Raw genomic sequence first — 23,462 nt, forward strand, 5'->3', positions numbered from 1 at the left:
TCAGCAGAGTCCTGGAAGCCAGATTACTTAAATCAATGTGTCAAGCCAAACCCATATGATAAAGACATACATGAAGGCTGGGATTTCCTGTAATTTTCTTCTCCTAAATTCAAACGTAACTGAGCTTACCCTCTGTCTAAAAAACCTTAGAAACAATGTGTCTATTTTGAGCAGGATATGTCCTTGAAGATGCATATCAAACAAATATGTAGGACTGCTTTCTTTATTCTGTGTCTCAGATTAATCCTGAAAAGCTAGTTTGTGCATTTGTTACTTTTATGCTGTAAAATTGTAATTCACTATCATCAGGTTGCTCTCAAAGCTCTCTGAAAAGCTTTCACCTGATCCAAAATGCTGCAGTGAGTATGGACAGGGATCAGAAAGACAGAGACAAGGTCTTGAATGATCAACTCAGGACTCATTGTAGATTTTTATTGTAATAGAGCACTTCACTCTCAGACTGATGGCTTTCTTGTGTTTCCTGGGATATTTAAAAGTAGAAAGGGAGGCTGAGTCTCCAGGTATCCGGCAACTTTCTTGTGGGGTCAACTCCAATTTTGGATTTTGGAGAAAGACACTCTCTTTACAAATGAGGCTTAAAACCTTCCTTTTTGATAAAGCATGTAGTTAGTTATGTTAGTTATCCTTTAGTTACACTGCTGGAGGCCCAAGCATGCTGCGAGCCTTTCCCATGGTGCACTGAGCACTTTTTTCACTGCCTGTGTGTTTATATACGACTGCAGCATGTTGCTATATTTTTGTAATTTCTCTTCTTTATTCTATGTTTTTTCTCTTATCTTTCTCCTGGCCAGTCATGGCAGATGGCTGCCCCCCCCCCCCCCCCCCCCCCCCCCCCCTCGAGTTGGATGCTGCTGGAACTTTCTTCCTGGTAAAAGGGAGTTTTTTCTTCCCACTATTGCAAAGTGCTTGCTCGTTGTTGTTGGGGGTTTCTCCAGTACTGTAGTGTCTTTACCTTACAGTGAAAAATGACTTGAGGCAACTGTTGTCATGATTTGGTGCTATATAAATCAACTTGAATTTAATTGAATTTGTTCCTAAATGCTTCCCCTTTGCCATAATATCACTTACAGCTCATTATTATACTTTTGGATTGGTGCATACCAGGTGTGGTGTGACCCAGTACTTTTGCCCATATAGTGTCCGCATGTCTAGGCCTTAAATATGTAAAGGTGGAATCAATCTTCTCATCTAACTCTTGACTGGAAAGTGGATTAAAAACACAACATATCCCTGAAGTCAAGCAGCCTTTTAGGGCTTTAAAAGTATGAATCATTTAACCAACTGTCAAATAATATGGAAATAAAAGAAATGAGAGCCAGCTGCCAGGGAAACATTGCAAGATGAAACTGTGAGAGAAGAATAAGGAGGACATGTGGCACCGAGATGACTGACAGAGAGAGGGAAGGGAGGGACGGGAGGTTGGGAGGAAGCAAGACTAAACGGGAGGGGACAGACAAGTTATTCTAGTTGCAGGCAGCTGACAGCAAACCCAAAATAAGATGGAGCCGTCTAATGGGCACACATTCTGCAGCTACACTCACAAACCATAAAACACTGCTGGCACTGTTAAACGCGCTTCTGCTCCTAATGGTTTTCAACACAGAAGAGCCAAGAGTCGAGCTGAGTTAATGTCGTAGTTTATTGTTTTCCCATAGAAAGTGTTGTTTCCTACGATCACATTTCGTATAAAAGAGACACAATGTAAAAACCGACACTAGCGTAGTAATAAATATAAAATGTCATCATGAGATAGAAAAAGGTTAAAGTTGTGAGGGCAGGGCAACAGAGAGGACAGAGGAACACATCAAAACTGACCCGGAGACTGGAAGAGCTCATAGATTGGTTTACACATCTACAAATATAGTCTCACACCCCATCTCCTTCCACACACACACTCACACCCAAACACACACAATGCCAAATACACAAGATGTTCCTTAGCAAGTCTACATACAATGCAGAAGACATTTACATGTTCAAATCTTCAGCTGGTCACGTTTGATGGGTCTGGAAAGACAGACGGATAGCACAGTAGCTAAGACTATAGTGCACATGTGACATGCTAGATATAATTACCACACCTATTATATAGTGAAGCTAACATGGATGCTGGAATAAAACTATAGGCTGCTATTTCCCAGCTCAGACAAAGAGGAGCAATGACGCAAAGCGGTGATGCTGTAGACACGGGGCGCGCTGAAAGGGCGAAAAGTGAGAAGTACTCTTGTTCATTGTTGTCGTTCGTAGACTCTGGTGCATATCACATCATCTGCTCTCATGGTCTGAAAAGAAAGAGAGGGCAATGAGGGCAGTTAATGAGGATACTCGCACACACTGAGGCAAAAGTACTGGCATGGAGTTAGCCATAAATTCATTTTTAAAAAGTTAAACCTTTCACAGAACAGCCATTCATGTTAATACACCCTAAAAGTCCAATTTTTATTGCCTCCAGCAGTTATGACTAACATAATGTCACTGTGCCAAACTGTTTTGACCAATCACTGTGTATGCAAAGAGTAAACACACTTTGCTTGCTTTCCCTCTCTTTCTTACACACACACAAACACTACAACTACGCTGGCTTCTAAAAACCAGTTGTGGGTTTGGTGCTTAACAAGACTTCAGGAGTCTTAAATGTGAACTATTTACTGCCAGCCCTCAAGCTAGCATCTCCCCATAAATACTTACTGTGTTTGCAACTTCTTCACTTTAAAAACAGTTCACTCCAGACTGAAGCCTGCGTGGTATCTTATCTCTAGCTGAACTGGTTTACTGGGTCAAATAAGAATTTTAATTAATGTAATTTAATATAATTACATCTGAAAGTTTGTTTTAATCAACATGAAGTGCTAGCTGGGTGGGGTTCCCCATTAAGTGCAATTATGCTTAAGTGTTTATGTTTTCATTAGATTAGTATTTTATTGTAAGAGGGCAGGAGATATAAGTGGACTCCAAAAAGGTTATTTGAGTACAATAACTCAACTCTGTGTGGTGAGTGTCTCGCAAACACATGCAGCTAATGTCAGAAGTGCAATGCTACAGCCCACGCAGCCCTCGTTGCTATAAACAAAAGAATATTTCTAGGTTTCACAAGTAAAACAAGATCCACGTAGTAGCTTTTGTCATGGTCTGTTCAGCCAGTTGTCTTGCTGTGACACAGAGAACACACTTTGTTCATGTGATGACAACTGAACTGTCTTCACGACAGCTGAATAAAATTTTGCTGATGGCAGAGTTTAAATAAGGGGAAACAACCTGGACTAAAGGACAAGCGCCCACCCACCCTCCCCAAAAAAACAAAACCCCAAACTGCAGTACTTTGATTGGGCACTTGAGGCTGGCACCAAAAGTGAGCCAATCCCCACAGACTGTAATTAAAAGATGGGCATAGCCAAGGTGAAGATAACCTTCTTATCTTCGTTTTTGACTCGAATGAGGACCATGATTTAGAAATAACATAATTATTGTGTATTAAAGTTAAAAGTGCTAACTGAGAGCATAAACTCATTGGGGGAGCATTTAATGATGTCATAGATCACGTGAGCTCAAGAGTTGTTGCACCCATAGACTTCTACACAGCTGGACTTATTTTTGCAGCCAGAGGAGTCATGAGCTATTAGGTATTAGAAAAAAAAAAGGCAGGGTTAAAGCATTTCTGCACTTGGTTTACGAGTCCCAGAACTGATGAACATCTATTTTATATAGCCTGTAGTTGATCCACATAGACAAAATAAACGGGTTTACAAACTGGTCTCTCAAGCTAATTTCCCCCTTCATGGCCACTATGTTAAGGGTGTAGCTTCTTCGACTGACAGGTGACTGGTAGCTCATGCAGATGTTGCTGGTTGGTGACTGCACAGCAGTTAGCAAATGTCTGTGCGTGTGTGATCCTGTATAATTTAGGGATGTCAAATTTCCTGGAATTAGCTGACAACTTGGCACCTCATCCTATGGTCCAATTGTGATTATTCATGGCTACAAAATGATAAATGGGAATGTTCACAATGCTAAGGTCAAGGCTTCAAAGTGTACATTGGAGGCAGCACAGTGGCAATGTTCATTTTTTATATCCAGTTCATAGTTCATTTTAAGATTTACTCCTTAGCCACTTTTTTAATAATGACCTTTAAAACACACATTTTTTTAATAAGTTAATTTCAAGTCTGAAAATTCAGTTTAGTAGTAGATCAGTAGTGGATAGCATACAATAATTTGTGAACTATAATCTACGGTAAAGCTTTGCACTGGTTAGTCTCCAAATCTAAACTCTTGCTCAGGTGATAGTTTGTGTGTTTTACCAAGATCAACTTGCTGTCACTGGTGATCTCTCGGGTCCAAGATGTCTTAGGCCCCTCTCCTTTCTGCAGAGTCTGCTCACAGCTGATCTTGCTGTCTGTTTCCCAACGTGGAAAACTCTGAAAAGCCATTAGACCCACGAATGAATGCACAAATAAACGGACTCACGAATAAATACAATGCCATTTGTAGGGAAGGGAACTTAATGAGGGAGTGTCTAATGGAGAGAGAGCACAAAAAGGCTTTAGCAGGGTGATCACTGAGAGGTGATAACTCGTGATGCGCTCATCGTTAGTAGAGTGAAGCGCTGGCTGGGTTGCATGTGTTTGCTTTGGAAACGGCTGAACAGAGGCCATCTATGGGAAATTGGAGAGAGTAGCGGGGAGAATTAGGGAGGGACAGAGGGTAGCAAAGGGCAAGTAGGGGGAACGGAGGGAAGATGGGAAGTTGAAAGGGATTGAAAAGTGTGTGAAGGAGTGCAGTGTAGCATGATAGGCCTTCAGAGACCAAGGGAGGGGTAAAGCTGTGCTATCAGTCCAAATATGATGAAAAGCCAAATTAAACAGATTGATGTAATCTACACAGCTCCCACCCATATCTACTGTGTATTTGGTTATGTATGTGTTTGTCCATGTGTAGTCCAAGAAGAGATGAAGTGCATTTAGTAATATATTCATGTCCATATTTTTGTGTACCGTGCAGGGACGCCCATCCACAGTGGACTCATTGAACTCCTGCCCAACAGTGAAGGTGATGTGGGTGGTTCGGACTGTGGTCGATGTTTTAATAGAGAGCGTTTCTCCATCCTGAGTAATCTCCACCAGGGGCTTGGAGGCTGCCTTCACTGCAATCTTGCGTAGCATCACGTTCACACCTACACAAACAAGCAACAGAAAATGCGAAAGAACATGTGTGAGAAGAGATTTCCAGAAAAGACAACACATAATGACAAAAAAACATAGTGACAATGATCTTACACAGCTAAATGTGGTGCCTTAAATTAACACTACTGCTTCCACTAAAACTAAAAATATTCCCTGGGACATTGGTAAACTCAGTTCATGGAGATGGATCTTTTTCCCCCCCTGTGCTTGTGTATTAGAGTGTAAACAAAAACACAAGCAAACAAAGACAAGTAAGGCTTGCTGTGTGGTTGTGTTTGAGTGTTGTTGTGTTGCTGCTTATCTGCAATGTCTTTCTGCACACACGGGGCAAAGTTTGGAGCAGACTTGAAATGCACAGTGCTTTCCAATAATGATTGCACAGGAAACAATGAGGTCATATGACAAAGCATGCCTCAATCCCCCTCCACAGACTTAATCATCGTTGCGTCCATGCAAACAAACGCTTACTGACTTTAACACTCACACCGTGATTGCGTTTTGCACTTCCTGAAGTGTAATCTCAGTTATTCCCTTTTTTTCTGTTTCTAGGGAAAAAGCATAACTCATTTAATATTTTGTGTGACGGTAAAAGGCTTCTCCATACGGAGTACGCAGTTTGTGGTATGTTGGTCATCTGTATTTCACAATGATTTCACAAAAGTGTGACCAGAACAGCACTCCCAAGAAAAAGACAAGTGACGTAAAATCTAACTAATGTTAGTGTTTGTTAACTTTAGCCACATTTCTAAACTAATCTGCAGTATTATTTTTAATAAAATTAATTTCCCCAGCCTTTTTTCCCGCTGAAATGTGCTTAAAAGTTTTTAAAAAATGTGAAGGAGGAAAAGGTTTGTCCGATAGTGATTATCTGAAAAGGGGAAGGAGGAAAAAAATGATGTTACCCCGTGGGAAAAGAGAGGGAACAAGGAGAAGATCAGTGTGGGGGAGGGAGGTTGGGGGCCTGGGCAGACGAGGGGCAGCGGTCTGCGTGTGGTGTGCGAAGATCTCTGTCCAAGTGTGAGGGGAAGTGTGTGTATGCCGCCCAGTGTGTATCTGCTGCGAGTTGGGTTTCACACTTCTCACCTCTCACACATTCCCACCTGTCACCAAGTGTAAATATATACAGAGAGAAATGCACAGTCATTTGCCATGCATTGAGTTGTCCAGCCTATGCCCTGTGTATAATTTGTATGCACTGTACAAGCAGCTTCATATATATAAATGCATTGTGAGCTTGTGGTGTGCAGATGAATGTCCACTCATTGGAAAGACATTATTTTGCAGGAATTACTTGCACCTTTTTTTGCTCCAGGTAATTATTAATACTTCCAAGTACTTAAATATTATGTTATGCTAATAATTCTCAACATTTCAGGGGGCATTTGCAGTATGTGTGTGTTTACATTGTGGAACGACTTGCTTTATTTAATTTGGTTATATAAATACTTTTTGCACCCCTCCATGCTGTGACGAGGTGGCAAAAGTTTGAAAATGTGATTATTTATTTACTTTTTATTATTGTAAATCACTGCACATCATAGCTGCTACTGTGCACTTATACATGTGCTTTATAGCTTTACTCACAATGTAGCCTATTTTCACTTTTTTCCCCCCACAGATACCATATGTACCCTTGTGCACGACCAAGGATAAAAGCCTAGAAGTGAAAATGTGGCCCCCATTGGTTTTTTGGCTTAGACGCTGCTGGCCTGCCAAAACCTTTGGAAGCCACAGAGGGATACGAAGGTTCTCAAGGTATTCCCCGCTGTTAATTTTTGTGACCGAAATTCGTTAATTCACACAGGTTTCACCACTGGGGGACAAACACAATTTCAGACAGACAGTCAGGGTCAGAGGTCAAAGATCACAGGGCAGAGGAAGCATTTGGGACATGGAGAGACGAGGGTAGAAGGAGGAGAGCTGGAATGAGGAAAGGAAGAGAGGATAGATGGAGGGAATAGGGTAGTAGGTGATGACAGTATGCATCCAGCTGTGCTTTGCCTCCAATGAAACCAGGGATCAGAGCCCATTCCCCTCTGTTAGTCATCCCAACGTAGAGGTAAATTAAAGGAACACACGCAGTCATGGGTGTGGATGTGTGCGTGTGTGGTAGTTACACAGCATTCCTGCTGTTGGAATGTTGTCTTATAATAATAACAAGAGATAAAATAATTCTTTTGAAAACACTTTACAAAGTGCACAAAGCAGGCGCATCGCAAGAACAATGCATTTTAGAACATATGCTAAAACCATTCAAGGAGAAATAAAAGAAAAAGAAGAGTATTTAAAACATCAGGTGATGAAAGTATATCTTAAGAGGAGCTTTAAAGGTTGCTACATCTCTTGATCTCTCTTTTTATCGAAAAGTCATAGAAACGTCCTTTTAGACAGACAGTATACCCATAAAATATCCTGTCCTCGCATTATTGCGCACGGTGCCATATTTGCCTTTGGACAGAATAATCTGGATCAAACAGACGTTAAAACTAACTGGTGGTCTTTCATTTGTGTAGTGGTGGTATGGGATTCATGTAGTTCAGTTACCTCTATATGTGTAGGTAGCTAAGAGACTAAGATAAAGGCGGTGTTGTTGGCGCTTTGCGATAAAACGGATTCCAGGTGTGCACTGCCAAGTCATCTAATGAAAATTAGCTGCTAACGACAGATGCGCGCCTGTAGTGCGCCCTACAGGCGCGCTCACGCACACACTGGCCGGTTTGCAAATGAGCCAGACAAAAAAACAGCGTGGATCTCAGCAGCAGGTATTTGTTCTTCTCTCGGACTGTCACTTCGGATAACGATGCCACTGTCCTGCACTGTATTGTGTCATAACGGTCCTCTTTAAAAACACACGCAAACAATCTGAGGTTGAGACACAGACAGATGTGTCGCCGTTTGTCTCTATTGTGTTAGCAGGGGAGGCCAAAAGGGGAGATGAGAGAGGATAAAAAAGAGAGGGGGGGCTGGCTTTGGGCCAAGAACGGAGTTTGGGGTTCTGCAGCAGAATGACAAAGACCCCCCACCCATGCAGTACGCTGGTGCACGGACGCAGAGGTAGACTCACAATGTGCTGAGAAAGCTACAGTTTGAGCTGACACATCTGATCTGTCTCTATGAACAGAACTAAAAGCTTCATCAGGAACCACTGACGCATAAAAACGTTCAAACTGCCACTTACAGTGATGATGATTTAAGAAAAAAAAACCTTGCTTCACATTACTTACCTAACACTTTCAAGAGTTCCTCAAAATTTTCAGAGCTCTTCATCTCCCAAGTGCCGGAGAAATCTGGGATTTTGCGCTCCATGTTCGGCGATAGTTTGCTTAGTGGTGTGGACTAGATAAGCTGTCAGGTCCTGGGCTGCAGTCAGTGCGCGTCTGTGCGTCAAAAAATGAACAAGTTGTGTGTGCGCCAGATGGCTTGGATCTGTCCGTGACTTGGTTTTGCCTTCTTCCCGGGATGAGAGACCTACTGACAGCAGCTCTTATCTCATCTGTCTAGCAGTGCACGTTATAAGCATTTGCACTTCAAATGAATGACACGGAGCGCTTGTGTAGGGATGCACACGCCCCTTTCTGAACGGACACGCCCCGGAGGCCGACAGATTACAGGCACAGGCCCACAGTGCTTTAACCTGAGAACATCCCAGCAAGCACTCTGTGCCCAGGAAGACGCCGTTTGGAGACCTCTCTCATCCACACGCGCACCTGTCACCACCCAAACTAACCATTCCCCGAAACTCCCGCGTGCTCTGTTTATTAGGTGTTTAGCCACTTACTTTAGGCATTAACTACATATTACCATCAATATTGTCATTGCAAAACAGAAAGGATGTAACCAGGTCAGTATATTGACAGAACATGTCGTCTTGGCAGGGCGGAAAGGAAGAACAAGTCAACTGCCAGCCTGAAGAGATGGCGGAGCGGTTTGTGTGGGTGTGTGATGAGAGAGAGAGAGAAAGAGAGAGTGAGAGAGGGGCCAAGTTCATCTCCCAGCCTCCAGTACGCCCTGGTTCTGTGTCATAAAAATATAAGCAGTGGTAATGGGATACATCTAACGGCTGCAACTGGTGGGCTAGCCTGCGTCAGAGGAAAAAACAACCCGAACCCATGAGGGAAATATATTACGTGGGGCTGGGATTAAAAATAAGAGGTGGTATTGGCGCAGGTCAGCGGTGGCTCTCCTTATTGAAGTTTTTCGCCCCCCGCTGGCGGAAGAAAGAGGAGGGGAGGAGACGCGTCAGGCGGGGTCAGGGGCCCTGCGGGGTCGGAAGGTAGTCCTATAAAGAACACACGGAAATGCACACACACACACACCGTATGTATGCGCGCTCACGCACGCGCTGATGATGGATGGCAACTGGACAAAGCAGACGTTAACTATTGACTCTTGATGGATGATCCCATCCGCTACACTGCACGGCGAATTAGCGCGAGGTAACCCGGGCGACTTTAAGGCGCGGGCATTAGCCCCCCCGGTTTAGGATATAAGCTTCACGCACACACCGGCTCAGTGTCAGTGTTATAACAAAGACACAGTGACTAACAGAGGTGAATAACAGTGTCAGATTGATATTTGGTAACCTGATATGCGCTTTTGCGCACAGCCCTGCGTTCAGTTGCAGGGGATTGCATCGGGCCCGGCGGGTCTGTTTGATGTGAACAAAGCTTGCTCTCATTGTTTCCTTCATCTACACACACACACACACACACACACACACACACACACACACACACACACACACACACACACACACACACACCTACCTAACATCTAAGTCACTGGCCACACACCATGCCACAATCACAGCATGTCCTCACAAGACAGCCATATTAGAGGTGTAATTTGCACTCCAGTCTTCTCTTTTTCTTCTTCTATGTCACTCATGTTTTTTTAAGCTGGCTTGCCTCTTCTTCTTTTTTAAACTCTTTAACAGTTTTCTCTCATATTATTAAATCAAAACACCTGACAGTGAAGTAAAAAAGTGAAGTTTATCACTGAGATCAATTGAAATCCGCATGGGAATCTTTATATTAAAGCACAGCATCTGTGGTGGTCTGTGGTGGTCTGTGGTTCAGACAAGAGGACATGATCATGCCCCCAGTTCAAAGATGGCTGATTCAAACCACAAAGGTTACAAAAGACAGCTGGCTACCATGGAGTAATTCGTCTTCAGCGTCATCACAGGCCATTACCGCTTTAGCATGACATAACAAGAAATGCATCAAAGGCCACCGAATGAAACAGACAGCCATGCAGTATAGGACGATAGCCTCACCCATGTTGTGTGTGTGCTGTTCAGATGGGGGGGGGGGGGGGGGGGGGGGGGTTGATAAAGAGCTCTGAAATGTGTGTGTGTGTGTGTGTGTGTGATGCTGCATGTCAGCACGTGATGACAAAGCAAAGCTCAACATTCAGATCCACTCAACCGTGCCCCGCTCCTCTCAGCCCCTCTCTTGCCCCCCATTCCTTCCCTCCATTCCTCTTTTCCTTTCTGTCTCTCCTTTACCTCATGCTACTTTCTCCCCCCTTTCTTCTGCTTTTCGACCTTCTCCACCTCCTCCTCCTCCTGTCAAGCTTTTGTTCTTTTGTTCTTCTTTGACACATTCCTCAAGCATGTTGAGGAGAGGGAAGAGGCAAAAACAGAAGGGGAGAGGATGGAAAGGAGAAGAAAAAAGGAGGGGGGGCTAGTTAGTGAGAAAGTTAGAGACTGAAGTGCATGTCAATTTTTGTCTCTTTGTTGTGGGGAGAAGGATAGGGAGAGTGAGTCAGCAAGAGAGAGCAAGGAGATCAAAAGCCAACAGTGATGGAGAGGTTAAGAAACAGTGGATGAATGAAGACGACAGATTAAGATCTGTCTTCGGAGGTGTAAGAAGTATTATTTTCCTGCTCCTGCGCCAACTTTATCTAAGCTATTTCCTTATGTTCCAGCTATTATCCTCACATATACTGTTTACTTCTTTTGTTCTGTCATCTTCATCTTTCTGTGTTCTTTCTCATACCAAGATTATTATTGGTAACTGATATCACCAACTGCCATCACAGAGACTGACAGGCAGGCAGGCTGCACCATGTGCAATCTAAACAGAATCTCTTGTGTCCTGTTTACAGTCATTTTTGGCTCTTATCAGCATGGCTACAAACATTCAGCATTTATAGAAACAATAACGTAAAGCAGCAATAATACCATAGAAGAAGAGTAGGACGCTGAAAAAAATTCGGGGTTCTGTTTGAGAAATAATCATACAATTAGTTTTGACAATGAACATATTTACTATTTCCAGCTTATGCAATCAGATTTTTCAAACAGAACTTTCTAACTAATGTGACTAAATGACATCAGCAAAAGCTGATGATAACTAAGCCAGTGTTTTCATCAAATCAAATCAAATGCAGCAGCAGCAGCAGGAGTGACACACATGCAGCTTCCAGGCTACTAAGGGTCCAGTAGGTCCCCTTGGCTGTGTGTCTTGTGTCTCTGCAAAGTAAAAACTGCAGAGACATAGAAAGGACGCATCACTGGAGTTTAAGCTGTCTCTTGTCCTGCAGACACATTTGAGACATTGCCCATCTGCAACCTTCTTATCGATCAGGACATTAACCATGCTACACCAGTAAACCAGTTTAGCTAAAGGGTTGTGCTGAAGAATTTCTTTGATTTATGACACTAGTGTTTCTTTTTTTTTTCTTTTTTTTTTTTTTTTTGTGTCCCGTTTGGATCTTTAGCCATCAGAATTGTTGTCTGAAGGCCAAGAAAGATGCCAAGCGGATTTATTTTACCAAGTGGATCATCATGGCCTTGCCATATTGGTCCATTTGATTGACCTTTATTGTAATTATGTATTTATTTTATTTTCGGTTGCTACAAACGGGACAGACATGACTGGGGGATAGGACAGGGAGAAAGAATGAAAGAAAAAGAGGGAGAGAAAGAAAACCAGAGGGGAGAAGAGACGGTGAGAAAGTGGGGAAGAAAGAAAGAAAAACAAACAAAACACCTGGATCACCTGTATGGAGAGAAAAAAACAGAAGAGAAAGCAAACAAAAAAAGAGCAACATAATAAATACAGCACCATCACAATAAACTAGCTAGCAGTAGATAACAGTAGATACTAAATATTAAACGATATTGTGCAGCACGCAAGCACAATGTGCTTTGAGGCAGCAGCCAAGAAAGGTGTAGTCCGCGTCTGTGAACACCCGTGTGTACACCTGTGTGCACACCTGTGTGGATCAGCATGCTTGTATTCCAAAGGTTTCTCCATGTAACGATCTGCTAGGGAGTGTGGGGAGCCATAGCCCCGTCCCCCAGGGCATGAGCAGGTATGGAGGAGATTTCTTTGCCTTGACAACAGACAGCAAGAATGCAGGAAAACTCACGTATTTGAAAAATTCTGCACAGTTTGTAGGACATCAAAGGTTGTGAATAATCATGATAATATAATAAACCTGTTTTCTAAATTAATCTTTCTTTAAATGAGAACCTTTTCAGAATGTACTTGTACTTCTTTGAACTAATAGAAAGGGAAACATTTGGAGATGTGTGGTTTCAGAGGTAGTGATGGGTTCAGTTTAATACTTCAATGGCTTGAAATTGGATCACACAGAAAGGAATGAGGATGCTAAATAATTGGTTATGTGGAGCCTGCTGCACTTTGCCAAATGCTGTTAAAGAAGGTTTGTTCATATCTGTGATGAGAAGCACAATTAATCTGAATCCACAGTTGTTTAATTAGGATAAAACTGGGCCGACTGTGACACTGACATCCTTGGTGATACCATGAAACAGTTAAACGAAATCCTTTGGTTAAACAATCTATACCCTGCAATCTTCACAGTTGTGTCGCTGGCAGCAGAGAATTTCCAGCTGTATTTCCTTCTCGGTGTAACATTTAAAACAGACTGAGCCTTGTATCAACACCCTCCCTAGGGTGACCTGTACCATATCTCCACACTCACTTCCTCTTATGCTGCGTATTGTTTCCTATTTCCTCTCCTCATTCAAATGACACAGATTTGAACCATATCTGTGAAAGTTACAATCTACAGACTATTTACTGTTCCAAAGTTTCCTCATGTGGTCATGAAAGAAAACAGGAAAAAAGCTCACACCATATTAGATTTAATGCAAATTGTATCTAAAGTATGTCTAAAATGTGGGTGTCCTATTTCAGATGTCTTATCGTATCTGTGTTGCAATAAGAATAAAAATATATAGCGACATGTATGCAGAAGTTGGAGCCTGTGCGTGTGAATGCGATCAGTCGGGTTAAAGCCACACTTCAGTGGCATTCTCCACTTTATCATGCCGATGACCTCCAGTAAAAATTCTCACCCACTAACCTTAGTAATCCCAGATGTGAACTTGACCCAGGCCTTCCAAACTGCCAGCTCCTGGAAGTCATTATTACTGGCCTTTACCCTCACAGGAAACCACTGGGCAAGAAGTGCACATGCATGCAGACTAACATTCCCCAAATTACCATATCTTTCTTTTATGATTTAACCCTGGGTCCGTGTGGGCTTGAGACCTCCCCAAAGAGTCATGAGATGAATCGGGCGCCTTTTAGATGACTAATAGAACAGGAAAGAACACAAAACATTTACATGACACAAGACTGTGTCTTTTTCTGTAATCTTTTCACTTTTAGCACAAAATGCATGACAGCTGAACCTCTTCCAGCCTCTAAAAATTACATGCCGAGACATAAATAAGTTTAAAGGGGGTCACCGCATTAAAACATTGGCGAAACCCTGCTCTGTGTGACTTTCACAACAGTTGCAGACACACATGTTCACAGCCAAAAGTGTGTGCAGCACTGTTGGCTGCTGGCATGCTGACCCAGCAAACCATATGGGGCTGATTAGAGATGGCAGTATTTAACTGTGTACATGGAAGAGATTCAGAGAGTTCAAACCAAAGAGCAGAGGAAAGATAAGAAATTGGAAAAGTTAAGAGCGCACGTCTGTGTGTGTAGCATGTTTAGATATCTTTGTGAGGACCAAAAATTGGAATTCTACTATCCTTGTGGGGACCAACCGTCCACATGAGTTTGAAGGATTTTTTGAGACTCAAAATTAGATTTTTGTGTCAGGGTTACAATTAGGCTATGGTTAGGTTTAGGGTTTAAGGGTTAGGGTTAGGGTAAGCAGCTAGGGAAAGCATTATGTCAATTAGATGTCCTCACCAAAACATGAAACAAGTGTGTGTGTGTGTGTGTGTGTGTGTGTGTGTGTGTGTGTGTGTGTGTGTGTGTGTGTGTGTGTGTGTGTGTGTGTGTGTGTGTGTGTGTGTGTGCATTTCCCCACATAACGGTTACTCCTTCCTTGTTATTTTTCTTGATAATGGAAATCATCAGACACAGATTGTTCCTGACACACACACACACGCACACGCACCTACACACACACACACACACACACACACACACACACACACACACACACACACACACACACACACACACACACACACACACACACACACACACACACACCACATCATCATGCAGGGAGTTTTGCATTTAAAGTATCACTAATGGACACTGTGTGTGTGCGCCTGTGTGTTGCATACATGAGACTGAACCTCTAGATGCCTGTGCAGTTGCAGCCAGACGCCTGTATTACTCACACTCTATTCGTATTGTCCTTCAGAGCTCCTCCCTGCTTTCGCCCCGCTACCAAAATCCCCCTCTTTTCTTCTTCTCTCCTCCCTCGTATTTGTGGTTCTAATTATCACATTTGTTATGAGCCAGTCTGGACAGCAGGAGAGCAAGAGCAGGGAGAGGTTGATTAGGAAGGGGAGGAGATGGCTGTGACTGTGAGCACTGAATGAAAAGAAACTGGAGAAATAGATTACGTCAAGCTTGTCTTTATTTGGTCCTCCTTGTGTGTTTAATGCTTGAAGTTTTCCCTGTGTACACTGTCACCTGCACTTCCTCTGAGGTGACAACTGCACTGTGTGATGCTGAATTGTCATGCAGCCAACAGAAGACAGCAGATGAGAAGGATGAAGAAGAAAATAGGAGAACAGTGAGGTCAGATAGGCAAAGAAAGGAACAGAGGGAGGCTGAGGTGTTCATGAAGAAGGTTTTGTGAAATGAAGCTAGCATATGTGCACTGAAGAAAAATGGAAAGCTGAGAAGACAAACAAGAGCTGGTTCCCATACTTTTATTGCTTTTCACCTTATTTTATGTGTTTTGTTTTCCTGAAAACCCCAAAAAAAGTTCAATAAAAGTCCAGCCCTGCTTTTATCGTATCAGCCCTCCTTCTTCTTGCATCCTATGACTCTGCCCCTCCACCCTCGCTCTGCCTCTCACTCCGCACTCATTCTTTTATTCTCCCGCTGCCTTTCCTCTTTGACCCGAGTCAACGATTGTTGTCCACTTTTGCTTTTTCCTCAGCCACGATTGTGTGTCAGTAGTGTCTCCAGAAGGCAATGTTCTCATCTGTTTAAGTTTGTCCGTGCATTTGTGCACATATGGATCTATGCACGACTGGACAGTATGTGTGCATGCGATGATGTCATAGATGAAGAATTGCTATAGTTAAATACTTGGCACAGGTCACCCTCTGGTCACTGTTGCTGTACGTGACCACAGTGTGTCCCCAAAGACTCTACAATTAACTGACACAGTGTCAGATTTATGCTTTATTGTTCTCTCGATTGCCTTGAATAGCAGTAGATCTGCATATCAGTGAGTTTGAGGCAGAAAACTGGAATATGACATTAAGCTCTGTGATTTCTTCACTGATCCTCTGACTTTGCCAAAGACGTGTGAGAAAATAAATGCTCAATATGAGGTTTAAAAAGCTTTTATTCACCTGCCTTTGCAAAAACATGATGGGGGAGAAAGCTACAAGAGTTAGCTATACATGAAATGGAAAGGTGTGATGAAATTTTACGAGGTGCAGTGCATAGAGATGGAGTAATCTGTGATACTTTCAGTGTTGCTGTACAAGAAAAACCAAGTGAAGAATTGTCATTTCTTGTCAAATTCCAAGCAAGTCATCACTTCTTTTATTTTTGATTAACTTTTCTGCAAATCAATGAGCCTGTTGTTTCATTCGCACTTCTATTCATTCATATCAGTGTAGTGTGGCTTTGTACAAGCAGATGTATACAAAATAAGCTCAATAAGAACTCCATAACTTTTTAAAGTATGCAAGAAATATTTCTCTCTTGATAACAACACCTCCACCCTGCTTATTTCTCTATTTGAGTCTAATGCTTACGCTTTAGAGGTGCTAAAAGTTCAGTGTTTTTCATCATGTTTTACTGTAAATGGCTCAGCAGCACAAAGTTTTTGCTGGCGTAGTACCTGACCTCCACATTTGATACTATAAGTGACTGTCATTTTAGCTTGATAGCTTGACATACTGGGTGAGTGTACTGGGTTCTGTGTTGGAGTGGTTCTGTGGCTTATAAATTAACCTCCTCGTCTGCGTCTCTTGCCTGCTGTGTGGCACAAGGTTCTGTTTCTGGCACTTTACAGTTTCTTGTATATCCACTCCCTCTTTGGCTGTAGCTCAGGTGGCAGAGTGGATCAGCCACTAACCGGAAGGTCGGTGGTTCAATCCCAGGTTGCTCCAGTCTGCATGCCAAATATCCTTGGGCAAGATACTAACCCCATGTTGCTCTCCGATGCATCCATCGGAGTGTGAATGTGTATGAATGTTAGATACTGCGCACTTAAGCTTAGAAGTGCTTGTGTGAATGGGTGTGATTGGGTGAATGAATTAGCTGTATAAAGCGCTTTGAGTGCTCGGACAGAGTAGAAAAGCGCTATATAAGAACCAGTCCATCTTTAGCTCATTTTAAGCTTTTTAAAGGGCTTTTATTATCACTGCTACACAGATGACGTTCAGTTATATACCTCTTTTAAGCCCCACGATGTTTTAAAATGACAAATTCTGCATAGTTTATAATAAACTCTATTAAAAGATGGGTGGCTGACAGTATTCTCCAACTTAATAATGAGAGGTTACAAACAGAAGTCCTTGTTTGTGTTCACCAACACCAGGTTTCCTCACCACTTTTCCTAAATCTTCTATCAGGAACCGTTTTAAAAAATAGTTTGGGACTTTATTTTAGCCTTTATTGTATAGGACAGGGACCCAGCAGGGCCCTGGGGTCATTGGTTCAGGCCCTTCTTGCTGTGCAGCATAACTAGGAGCTTTTGCAGTGGTGCCCAGATTCTGGAGCTCTTCCCTACTGAGCCTGAGATCTGTGGACTCAGTGATTTAAAAAGCAGCTAAACGCTCGTCTTTGTCACCTTGTTTTTCAGAAACGTTTTGTCTGTATGTTTTTAGTATCTTGTTGTGATTCACATTGTAATTTTTATCCTGAAAGGTGCTATATAAGTAAAGTTTTATTCTATGTCATTCTTTTAACAGGGGTCAGGTGGTCTCCAGGTCAGAGTTCAATTTTTTATTTTTATTTATTTATTTTTGCACAGAGCCCAAAACAAGAGGGGACATTCAACTGAATGGTAAAAAAAAATAAAATAAAGACAAAAAAAATCCCAAAGTTGTTTATTCACAATCTGATCTGTACTGTCCCAACGTATCATATTACCTGTTATCTTACTTATATTTGTGGGATTCTTTGATCCAAAAAGGTTGTTGCACTTTAAAAACTCTTCAAGACTAATTTGCAAATAAATATTGGAAGTTTAGGACGATCATCTCACAGAGACCGCTGCAACAATCTAGTCTCACCAACAGCAAGCGAAAAAAAACTAAATTCTAGCAAAGATCAAAATGCATGTGTGTTGGAAGATTTGTTTGTATGATGTGTCAGGTGCCAGCGGTTATAATAACCATGACAAAGTAGACATAGCATGGGAAAAACCTAGCAGAGTTGCAGATGACTTTTTAAGTATTGTCATTCTGCAGTTTACCATCAAACTTTATATTCTAACCAAGTTTATTAGGCTCATACGATGTGACTTGCAATAAATTACATGACCGATGAAATCTCACAGGATTTAGCTGTAGGTGCCTAAAAAGACTCTAAACAACTAAAAGTCTTTCTCTTTTAGAATAAAAGATGAAGGAACCTTTTATATTTTTAAATGAATTTAAGTCTGAATGGCTGTTTGTACTGTTATGCTCAGGCTTTGCTTGGATCCTGGGATTTTGGTGAGTAGCCTAATGAGCAACTCTCCTGCCATCTGGTGGTGGCAAACTGAAGTCTTCAAACTCTTTATAACCTTTTGGCTCCACACGTAGAAGATGTCTGGGCATGTGAGCGTACTGTAACTAATCAAACTATTGTCATTAGTGTTTACAGGAGTTTAGTGCCCTCGGCTTTGCGTGACTGCAGGCCTGCTCATGCGCCTGCAGGGACAGTTGGAGTCCCAACACCCACAAGTCATCCTGATAATTTTGTTTGTGTTTTTGTCTCTCTGAGAACCAGTTTTAATGTCACACAGAGTGGCAGCAGTTCACCCAGGCCTTAATTTGTTGCAGCGCTTCTTAAGAAGGCTATGTCAAAGCTGCGAGTTAGCTCTTATGCTGTTAATGTTCATTTAACACCACAAAGTGCAAAATGAGAATAATAAAAGGTCAGCTCCAATCACCACAAAGCCAGTAGACAGATTTGAGCTGAATCCGAGCTACTTGGCATTTCTGGCTCTATTATGGGAAAAGTGTTGTTTGCCAATTCTGGCACAAAAATATTGAGCTGAGCCAGGCTTTGGTTGTGACAAGTTTTATGTGGGCCATGTGCCACGATATACCTGACAGTTGGCTCATGCAGCAGGGCCTGTGGTTGACTTGAGGCAGCCCACTCAACCTTCACTCAGCCTGAGTTAACGCTGTCAGTGAACTGGCTTAGTAGAAAACTGTAAATATAGTGCACACGTGGGCACAGCATTTGTTGCTGAATGGGCAATTTGGGGAAATTCTAATGCAAATTCAGGAAAATGGTGACCTCTCAACAGCAACAATGACTCGTATATCACAAAGTATCTTATTTCAGTACGTTTCTATTTCATATTTATTCTGCATAGTTTAGTTCAGAGTGGAGATACATGCTTGCAATATTTAATATTGGTGTTGCTGTATATTGTATCATTTTGGACCACCCACCCTGTTGTAAATATGTTTAATGACAGAGCTGAAAAAGTGCATCTTAAATTAAATACACAAGGTCTCATATGAGGGTGGATAACAAGTCAAATAAAAATGAAGAAAAGGAAACTGTCTTCGTTTGTGTTAGTGATTCAAGGACTGTAGTGTCTTTATTCTTTTCCCATCTTTAAACCTTTCCCTTTTAAACACCCATGTCAGTATAAGTGCAGTAAAAATGCAGCAGTGCCTCTTCGTAATGGAAACCTTTAACATTCTTCTCATCTCTGTGCCAAGCTGACCTGGCTGAATGGGAGGCTCCATAGTGTCTCATTTTGATTCCCTGTAATCCTTCAATGCAACATGTAATCGACTTGTTACAGCTGGCTTGTAAGGCCCTAACACATAAATGACAGCTACTGCCTGCCTGATGAACATCACTTAGTAACAAAAAAAGGAAAACACGCAACCGGAAAGAACAGAGGTCTAGTGCACAGACGTAATGAGATGAGAGACACCAAGTAAGGGCAGAGCTAAAGAGAAGGCCACATAATTAGCCACAACCCTCCTTTATCATCAGAGGGCAACACCAAGAACTCAAATTGCAGAGATCATAACCAAATGCACAAACACACTCGCACAAAATAGCAGTGCCTGTGAACTGTAACAATCTCTACTATTTATCTTTTGTATGGAATCTTCTGTGTTCTGCGACCTGTGAACTTGTAAATAACGTGCCTATAAATGATTCTCTTTTTGTCAAATGTCATGCAACGACTGGTACTGAACTGCACTCTGTACTGTGGTTTGACCACCTTCACAAGGCCAATTTCAAACCTCACAAAAACCCCTCAACCCATTTGTGTGTAAAATCAATTTATTTTAAATTTCTGTGACACCTTTCTCCCTTTTCATTAACAAGCTGCGTCTAAGATACGTCACTTCACTGACTACATCCTCAAAAGTATATAAAAAAAACCCTGAAGAGGTAGAAAGAAGTCAGCTTGGCAAACCTATGGATCCACTTCTCATCTCTGCTTGAAGCATAGCACATACAAATACTTTCGGTCCAGCGTAGCCACAAAGGCTTTCTGTGCTCGTTTTACTAGTTTCTGTTTTGCTTGTTTGTGTTTTCAAACTGGTAGGCTGTCGTTTAAAAGGTCGAACGTAAGAAGAAGCCAGCAGAGGGTGCTAATCTGAATCAGCAGAGACCAGAGAGGCACTGTGGCAAAGCTGTGTTAAGACTGTGATTGAAAGCAGCTCATATGCTGATTTTTTTTCTTAATCTCAGACTACATCTGTATTTAACCACACCTGAAAACTCTTATTTCATTTAGTTAAACTGCCATCATGTGCATGTTAAGCTATTCAGCATAGTGATGAGCAATTTGAGTCTTGAGTGCATGCGTCTTCATGGTCTGATATCTCCTGTGGTTTTCCCATCGCATGCAATAAGTGTACACACAGTGAGGTACCGATACTTTCATCTCTGACAGACGACAAACCCATTTGGTTAATTTGCTGGAAGGAAGAACAAAGCAAATATTAATTTCTTGAATTTCCAACTGAACTACTGGATCTTTTTGGTGTGACGAGACTTCTTCTTATGAATGTATAATAAATATATCAGCTGCTCCAAACAAAGCTCACCCAAACAATAGTTATTATCAGTCTTCTGTGCAGCTTGAATGGGTTTGCTGTCTAATTGCTGCACTTTCACTGTAGCTTTTGTGGACTAATTAGCAGGCAAATCAGTTAAAATAAGACAAATCTAGTCTTATTTTATTTCTAGTCTAATTTGTAAACATGAATCACTAACTACTCGTGGATTAAAATAAAAGACGTGGATGGATTGGGGGGATTCGTTGAGTTTGTGTCAGACAAAGATGAAAGAAAAATTCCCGCAGTTGCTTTTTGAGAATTTTTATTAAATTTACTCTTCATGGGCTCATAATTTAGCACCAATAATTTTATTTTTGAATAATATTAGAGTCAGTCTCAAGAGAACACTGTTGTTATTCAACCCCTGCACACCATGTCTACCATGTCCACAATCAAATTATTCAAATCAAACTCATAGACAGACTGACCTGAGCAGTACATGCATAAAAAAGTAGCAACATTTGTTACAAAAATCCATCTTTTTTTGTTTGTTTTAATATTGCTTTGAAGTCAGAAACTCCAAATCAAATTTCATGACTGAAATGTGAACTGAATTGAAATGCCTTCAGATAAAAAACAAAACAAATCCATAACATTTAATTAATCAATTTAAAAAAAACTTATAAGGAATAACAAAGTAAACAACAACCAGAGCCATGTGGTTTTTAAGCTGGGAGCATGGCTTATCCTGGGGTCCTGGCAGGCTTTGGCATTGTTATCAGGCTTCAGGTTCGTGGGGTTTCCCTCAAAATGGACCGGCACACACTCGTTGTCCAACACTTCACAGGCCAGGATCAGGTGTTTGGTTTCCTTTAGGACACTTTTGATACCACAGGTGTCCTTAACACTTCTCACTGTGACAAAGGTGAAAGGCTGCTGGCTGATGCACAGGTTATCCTTGTACGTCTTCCCTCCATTCTTTGAGCAGACGGCCTTCACCCTCTTCAGTTCCTTTGGATCAATGAAGGACTGTGTGGGTCTGCTACAGTCCCCGATATTCTTAATGTAACTAAACCACTCATTTTGATCAAGGGTCGTAGGAGTTCCATTGCGAACGTGGCGATCCATGAAGGTTTTGAAGCCTTTTTTCCAAGTGGAGAGCTGGCAGGGAGCATCGCTTATGGCAACAGTTTGATGTCCCAGAAAAAGACAGACGGCAAGCGAGAGGTAAGTCCTGGGAGCAGCCATTACCTAGCGGTCCTGCAGAGAGCGAGAAGAGTTATAACGGAGCTATAAAGAAGTCGTGAACAAACACTTTACAGCTTTTCGCTGAACAGGACATAAAAAGCAGCTGAATTAGCGACAAAGCCACAGCTGACTGTGTGTGCAGTTTTTAAAACATGAAAACGGGAGCAGAAGTAGAAAACCGCTGCTTATTTGAGACAACTTCCTACCTTTTGCCAGCTGCTGGTTTTTCTGTGAGATATAGAAGTGAATGTAGAGCTCCAGATGTGAGACGATTGCGCTGTCTTTCAGTTCTCTTCCTGCGCCGTAAGAGTAGGAGTGGCCTGAACTTGTGCATTACATAAGGCCGACCACATGGCTATGCTTCAGAGCAGTGATTATGTGGAGAGGAAGGCGATCCAGTGACTGCTATAAATACTAAAGGTCCAGTGAGCTATTTTGGCTACTCACTGTGTGAGTCTGCTGCATTGAAGGGCTGCTTTTTGTAACACGTTAATTTAATTATGCAGATTATTATCATGTTTCAACCGATACATCACTGTCTCTGTTTTGATAGCCTAGCCTATGTTCCTGCAGACGTGACCTTTCAATTATAAATCATCTGACGTCATAGTCAGCGTAAATTATAGTTAAGATTGAAACACAGGAATACTTAAAATTGCTTAAGATGTCATCAAAAGTCAGAATATGTTACAAATGAAGAAATCATATCTCATATACAGTGGCTTGCAAAAGTATTCGGCCCCCTTGAACCTTTCCTCATTTTGTCACATTACAGCCACAAACATGAATCAATTTTATTGGAATTCCACGTGAAAGACCAATACAAAGTGGTGTACACGTGAAGTGGAATGAAAATCATACATGATTCCAAACATTTTTCACAAATAAATAACTGAAAAGTGGGGTGTACGTAATTATTCAGCCCCCTCAGTCAATACTTTGTAGAACCACCTTTGCTGCAATTACAGCTGCCAGTCTTTTAGGGTATGTCTCTACCAGCTTTGCACATCTAGAGACTGAAATCCTTGCCCATTCTTCTTTGCAAAACAGCTCCAGCTGAATAATTATTATTATTAAATATTGGTCTTTCACGTGGAATTCCATTAAAATTGATTCATGTTTGTGGCTGTAATGCGACAAAATGTGGAAAAGTTCAAGGGGGCCAAATACTTTTGCAAGCCACTGTATATGTGACTGAAATAAATCATTTATATTTTTATATTAAATCCATGAAATTTAACATCAAATAAAGAAAATGGGTTAATGAGATCAGAAGATGTTTGAATGGCTTTGCTTTCGTGAGTGAAGTGTAACCAAACTTCCTCATTGTCTTTTCT

The 23,462-nt window shown here is 41.7% G+C and overlaps 2 protein-coding genes across 2 annotated transcripts; both read right to left on the reverse strand.

Annotated features, from left to right (window-relative positions):
* Nucleotides 1–1,642: 1,642 nt before the first annotated feature.
* On the reverse strand, nucleotides 1,643–8,737 carry crabp2a (cellular retinoic acid binding protein 2, a). The gene is made up of 4 exons (XM_085178636.1): nucleotides 8,426–8,737; nucleotides 5,013–5,191; nucleotides 4,320–4,436; nucleotides 1,643–2,303 (listed from the first exon to the last, which is right to left on the reverse strand). The coding sequence occupies exons 1-4, from the start codon at nucleotides 8,505–8,507 to the stop codon at nucleotides 2,250–2,252; spliced, it is 432 nt and encodes a 143-aa protein (XP_085034762.1). The 5' UTR covers nucleotides 8,508–8,737; the 3' UTR covers nucleotides 1,643–2,249.
* A 9,903-nt stretch (nucleotides 8,738–18,640) lies between these two features.
* On the reverse strand, nucleotides 18,641–22,953 carry LOC146508326 (uncharacterized). Its single transcript, XM_085177892.1, has 2 exons — nucleotides 22,332–22,953; nucleotides 18,641–22,137 (listed from the first exon to the last, which is right to left on the reverse strand). Exon 2 carries the CDS (start codon nucleotides 22,123–22,125, stop codon nucleotides 21,547–21,549), a length of 579 nt encoding a protein of 192 aa, XP_085034018.1. The 5' UTR covers nucleotides 22,126–22,137; nucleotides 22,332–22,953; the 3' UTR covers nucleotides 18,641–21,546.
* Nucleotides 22,954–23,462: the final 509 nt, after the last annotated feature.

The sequence above is a fragment of the Neolamprologus multifasciatus genome, chromosome 11 (assembly GCF_963576455.1).
Source record: "Neolamprologus multifasciatus chromosome 11, fNeoMul1.2, whole genome shotgun sequence".
NCBI lineage: Eukaryota > Metazoa > Chordata > Actinopteri > Cichliformes > Cichlidae > Neolamprologus > Neolamprologus multifasciatus.

Coding starts and splice junctions, on each gene's coding strand:
- LOC146508326 (XM_085177892.1), bottom strand. CDS start 22,125: ATGGCTGCTCCCAGGACTTACCTCTCGCTTGCCGTCTGTCTTTTTCTG.
- crabp2a (XM_085178636.1), bottom strand. CDS start 8,507: ATGGAGCGCAAAATCCCAGATTTCTCCGGCACTTGGGAGATGAAGAGC. Junction 5,192..8,425: donor GGAACTCTTGAAAGTGTTAG/GTAAGTAATGTG, acceptor TTGTTTGTGTAG/GTGTGAACGTGATGCTACGC. Junction 2,304..4,319: donor GTGACAGCAAGTTGATCTTG/GTAAAACACACA, acceptor CTTTCTTTTCAG/ACCATGAGAGCAGATGATGT.